Raw genomic sequence first — 5,922 nt, forward strand, 5'->3', positions numbered from 1 at the left:
GATACCAATAGACAAGCCTCTGGCTTAACTACAGGGCAGAATGCAGTTGCAGAAAAATGTTCCATGTAGCAGATATATTAAGTTATAGTCCTTTGTGAGAACCACATGGAAGCTCATGGCAACTAAGTGCTGATTTCTAGTTCTGGCAAGGGAAAAACTATTTGGTTGTTAGCACGAGTTTTTACTGATAGGGAAGTAGTCTGTACATTTAAAAAATAATCTGAAATCAGGTTACCGTGTGTGTGTGTGTGTGTGCGCGTGCGCGTGCGCGTGCGCGATTTGCCATGTTTATTCATGCTTGTGGGGAAAAGTGCCAATACAGCATTTTAACTAAAAAAATTCGGACCTTTGGTGCACCGTATCCTCATGACAGCTTCAAAACCAATCTTTCTAGTTAAGTATCTTTTCAACTCCTTCTGTAACTTCTCCACCTGAACAGGGTTGTGCTTATGATGGTAAGATTGGTAGTAATAGATGCTACCAGCAGAATACCGTGATATGCAGCCTAAAAGAGAAACAATGTACATTAGAGTACAAACTGGCTGTTGATTCTGGTCTTTAAATTACAGTGCCGTTTACCCATTATTTTAATTGTCATTTGCCTATATTAAATATTAAATAACTCTCTCATATTACATATCTGTAGGCTTACACCCAAGAATGAATAATCGGACACAGCTATGTTCAATTAATCATGAAGGTTATAAGTTCTGAAATGGATTTGTAACTGGCATGTAGGAAATATGATACCGCACCACTCAGACTATTTTATGGGCAAGAAAGTAATTAAAATGCTAATAAAGCTTGTTCCAAAGATGTTTATTCAGTCATCTAATGAGAGGTGGGAAGGAAAATCATTTGTTTCTATTGACTTTCACCTTATCCCAAGACCACAAGCATCCTTTGAAAATAGTGCTACTGTTGAAACACTATGTCTTGCAAACAACGTAGTTACACGAAGATAAAGCTAACTTTCAATACACTAATAAAATGTAGTCCAATTCAGTTCCTACATTTGCCACCATAGTATTTAACACGTCTATAGTTAACACAATGGTAAAATCTCAAAAACTTAGGACACCAGTTCTAGAGGAAAATGGACAAGTTTTGAGGACTCAAAGACAAAAGTTCTACTGTCAACAAACAAACAAACAAACAAACAAACAAACAAACAACTGTGAATTTTCTGACCAGTGAAGATGTTACTACCAATTATAATTTTTTAAAGCAAGGAAGCTTATTACTAGTGACATTCCTTATAAGCCTAGGACTAAATGACATTAAAAACATGGAGTTTTGTTTGTTTTGTTGTTCTGTTCTAGTTTAAATTTAGTTTCCTTTTTTTAGGCAAGATCTTATTTCAGTCAAATCTCAGATTTATTTTGTCTACTAATTTAGACAAACTGCCAGCTGTTTCATGAGATGAGAAAGAACTAATGAACTGTCAGCTTGGCCACAAGGCCTTGAACTCCTGAGGAATGTAACTTATAGTACTTCATTAGAAAGACGCTTCTCTACCATTCGTGGTACCTGTTCACTTGGAGAGAGTTACTAGTCAATGCTTTGGATGTTGGAATATACAACATTGAAAGAAAAAATCTAGTTTCACATGCTTGAACTGCAGTGGACCTTCAAACATTTTTAAACTGCAGTGTAGAAATACATATTACAACAATTCATTTTTAGAAGCAGCCTATAAAGGTCTTACCTAATGAAGCCAGATCAGAATACTGCCCACTAAGAAGAAACAAGTCAACTGCAACTTGCTGCCCCGAGCAGTCCAAAGCTAACTTCTTATAGAAGTCAGTGGATGGTGTAAGATGTATGTCCTGTTAATATAAAAAGCAGAAAAAAGGAATTCCCAACAGTACGCATTTGTGCCCCAATTTCAAGGATAGTAAGCACTGCCTCCTCTCACCAACTTCAACAGCAATCCTGGGTGTTCCATATCTTTGAAAATCAAATGGTTTCCTTAGTAGTTCCATTACACTCCCAGAACTACAAAAGATCTATGGGTCACCTAGAACATCCCACTCAAGGGAATTACATAAAACCATGCAATGGAGTAGCATCTCCATTTTTTTGTGCTTTTCTAACTGTAGCAGTGCACTGGGTGTGCCTGCTCCTTTATGGGAACTAGCAGCCTGTGAGGCTGCTTGCAGGTGGGGAAGGGAGCTAATGAGGCATATGACCAGAATAGGGCTCAGGCTGGAGCTGTAAGCCCAGAACCTAAACGGTCCAGGGTTCCCACCCTGGCAGCTGCAGGGGAAAGAGTTCCTGCCCAGGAGAGCCACCCAGGGGTGCTCAACTGCCTGCTCTGCGCTTACCCTCTGGGAGCTGTACTAGAAGTAAAAGTTTGCCCTCTTAAAGAGCCAGAGGGTTGTTTCCATTCTTATTGTTATGTTATAGCCCAGGGGTTTATGTTTATGTCACTGTTTAGACCGGCAGTTTGGGCTGCAACTATAAGGGGTGGTTATGGAGGTCCCATTAGTGCCCATGGGGGAAACAATAGCCTTGAGCCCTGCCAGGGCAGGCTCAAGGCCTGAGCAGCTGTTGAGCCCATAGCAGACCAAGTGTAAATCCACAGGGGCAGACAGAGGGGGCCAGGGGCCCAGTGCCCTAAAGGGCCAAACATCAAACAGTAACACCTGCGAGGCTTGGGGAGTGGTATAGGGGAAGTTAAGGAGCCAAGCAAGGAGCCCCTAAGGCGAGCAGTGCCCAGAAGCAGCACAGGCAGACTGAGGGCCTGCTGGTCTGGGGCACAGGACTGTTACTAAGGGGACTCTGGGAGAGCCCAGTGAGGATCAACACAGGCTCAGGCTCACGTAGAGCTCACTGGCAGCCTCCCTTTTTATAATCGTTACTAAAGATCAAGGTGTGGCAGGAAAGAACCAAAGGAAGGGCTGCAGCTCTGCCTGAGCCAGGCAGGGGCTGCATGGACACCAAGGGGAATCAGAACCGCCCCATGGCCATGGATTTGCTACACTAACCTTTGCAGATGCTCTTTGGTTTGGCTCTTCTCGGGATTTCAGTGCTCCCACTCCTACAGATGGAAGCTGTGTCTGGAAGACCGAGATTCTACCACCAGTGGGGGACATCAGTTTAAAGGCAGCCTGTAAGGCAGGTCCCAGAGCACTCTGAGTTTCCAGAGACTCGGTAAACATCTGTGGCAAGGTCCTCAGTAGGTCTTGAATTAGCTAAGACAGAGTAAAATTACTTACAATTAAAATCTTAAGAGATGCCTCCTGCTGATCCAACTTGTCAGTGTGGGGTACTGTTAATACTAAAAAGGTGGAAAATCAAAATACCCGCTCCAAAAAGCAATACAAAATGTCAAGAAACAAGATAGCTGTTTGCTGTTTTGTAGCTACCACCGAGACCCTATTTCTACCAGAAATTTGGTACTTGCAAAATAGTATTAAATAAGAGCATTAACATTTTTAACACAAAGTAGTAAAGCAATTTTTCAGATTAAAATAATACACCTTTACTTGTCCTCATCTACTATTAAGAGAGAGGGCAGACATTAAGACAGGCCCCTACTTAAAGAACAGCAGGTGCATTTCACTTTTTCAGCTACTGATAAAGAGTCAAAGCTGGGTCATGGCTACAATAACAAAAAGTCCAAACGTATGTTCTTATGTTTCACCTAACACAACAATCTTTCTTTGCTGAAGAAAACATTTGTAGCATATCAAACAGAATATGGCAAAGCTTAACAATATTTTAAGTAATTCTGCTTCAGGAAGCACTGAAGTCCCATTTAAGAGACACCCGCAACTGGAAATTCATCCTCTGAAAAGATTCAGGTGCTTCCGACCACAGGTGACAGTATTCTGGCGAGTTGTGCTATAGACTGCATACGATCTCAACTGCTTAAGGCTTACCTCTTTGTTTTCATTGAGGTTTACTAATAAGTTCTCTGGCATTGGTATAAACACATCTGGAAGAACAGAAATGAGGCTAGCTATTAAACCATGCTTATATATTCTCCCCAGTCTTCTGATTTAACAATTTGCAAATAATACCATGCCAGTAGATAACAGGCATCTTTATTTAACAGATGTGGCAACAAAGGCTCAGTGAAGTTAAGCAATTAATTCAGCATCATAGAGGCAGCATATTTGCCTGGTGGAGTTGGGAATCCCTGGTTCCAGTCCAGTATTCACTATATCCCTACTATACCTGTGATCAAGCCCGAGTCCCTGCTGGAAAATACATAATACACACTTTAATTAACCAGCAACTTTGTCCTTTAAGGAGTACAGCTCACTCATTAAAACTCAGCTTGGCTTGTTTAACAATTGTTAACAATCCAACCATCTTTTTTTCTAACCATTTACAAAGTTGGCTTCTTATTGTGGCCTCAGTAACAGCTACACAACCCCAACACCTCTTAATTTGAGATGCGAAACATAACTATTGTAATTATATTAGCTTGCTTCAATTTTTTAGGCCACATACAAGGAAGAAACACTAGTTTAATAATCTAAAACTAAGAGTAGATGACAAAAACAGTTTCTTCTACTAATGTTAGCTTAATATAAATAAAAAAAATAAAAATCCCACCATGTTAAGACACTATCCCTCTTAGATGTTCTGGGCTGCTGCAGGAACTATGTACTGCTTAAAAGTCCTGCAATGTCTAGTGCCCAAAAAGGGCACTAGACATTGACTCTCAGCACTCAACATTGACTCTTGATGATTTCAGCTTGTCAGTGTAAGGCCACCACAATCAATAATTATATTTTAGTATTATCTGAAGGTTTTGCCAGGTTTTTATAGGAATTTTTTTAAGCCTCTGTGAACAGAATAGAGTTATGAAGATGCGAATCATTTAGCTTGGAAAATAGACGTGCTGGAGGATAATGAGGTCTGTAAAATAAGATCCTGTAAAACACTTTGGTGCTCTTTTTTTTCCTGTTCTAGAACAGGCAAGGAAGGTTCTTTTGAAACTAAACACAAGTATGAGCACAAGGGGCCCCCCTCCCCCAAACTAATCTTCATTCAGTCACTGTGAACTTCACAGGATGCTCCCAAGCATCAGCGGCTGCAATGCCTTAGTGATAAAGGGTTTGATAATTTCATGGGTTAAACTAGAATGTAAAGGAATCTGATCTCATGTTTCAGGCCATGAACTGTTCACTTGTGAGGGCCACAAAGGAACACTTCTGCGGGCCAAAGCATTGTTCAACTGACTTAAATGGACCTTGGATAAGGATAGCAGATTTCACTGTCCCTGATCATCAATGATTAATGATCTGAGCTGGGAATCCTCCCCCAACACGTGCTCAAGAAGAATCTCAGAATTGTCCGACATTTTCTAATATTTGGTCTAGAATTACTTCTACATACCTTCAATATCTGAAACTATTAGCATCTGTGGTTGAGAGAGACCTTCCTGAAGACTGTAGAAATGGACTGTACTGTCAAATGTTACAAAGCCTATTTTTGTTCTAGTGTTCCCAGGAAGCCTAAAAACCAAAGACACAAAGGGTTCAACAAGTCAACTGTAGTTAGCCTATGCCCTTTAAGTACTCATGCATTCATTCCTACAGTTTTTATAATGCAATTTTGATGCAATGAATATTGTAGAACATTTCCCCCCCACCCTGCAGGAATAAAAAATGGCCATCTAGGGCTAATGTCTGAAAGAAACACAAACTGCTACTCTGATTTTTATTTTCCACTAGCTCAGCTTTCAGGCTTTCTACAGAAATAAGCTGATACAATTGTGTTGGCTAGCTGCCTAAGGAAAAAAAGCAATCAAGATCCATGTAACTTTCCTTCTTCTTTCAAAAAGAAAAAAAAAATCCCTCCCTGAAAGGGGAGTTCTGGGACAAGTGTGGAAGAACTTGGATTGGTATTGGCTGATATAGCTGGTTAATAGCCTCTGGCTGGTAAGTCTGTTGGGGGATGGGG

General features: G+C 40.7%; 1 protein-coding gene across 1 annotated transcript in view; it reads right to left on the reverse strand.

Moving 5' to 3' along the window:
• SEC24A (SEC24 homolog A, COPII coat complex component) overlaps positions 1 to 5,922 on the reverse strand; it is a 48,587-nt gene that overhangs the window by 13,488 nt on the left and 29,177 nt on the right. The window contains exons 11-15 of the mRNA XM_019506274.1: positions 5,356 to 5,474; positions 3,888 to 3,943; positions 2,991 to 3,197; positions 1,709 to 1,829; positions 347 to 505 (exon numbers count right to left, since the gene is read on the reverse strand). Of these exons, the coding sequence (XP_019361819.1) occupies positions 347 to 505; positions 1,709 to 1,829; positions 2,991 to 3,197; positions 3,888 to 3,943; positions 5,356 to 5,474 (662 nt within the window). The remainder of the gene's footprint in view (positions 1 to 346; positions 506 to 1,708; positions 1,830 to 2,990; positions 3,198 to 3,887; positions 3,944 to 5,355; positions 5,475 to 5,922) is intronic.

This window comes from Gavialis gangeticus, unplaced genomic scaffold (genome assembly GCF_001723915.1).
Source record: "Gavialis gangeticus isolate Ggan-Ray unplaced genomic scaffold, GavGan_comp1, whole genome shotgun sequence".
Taxonomy (NCBI): Eukaryota; Metazoa; Chordata; order Crocodylia; family Gavialidae; genus Gavialis; species Gavialis gangeticus.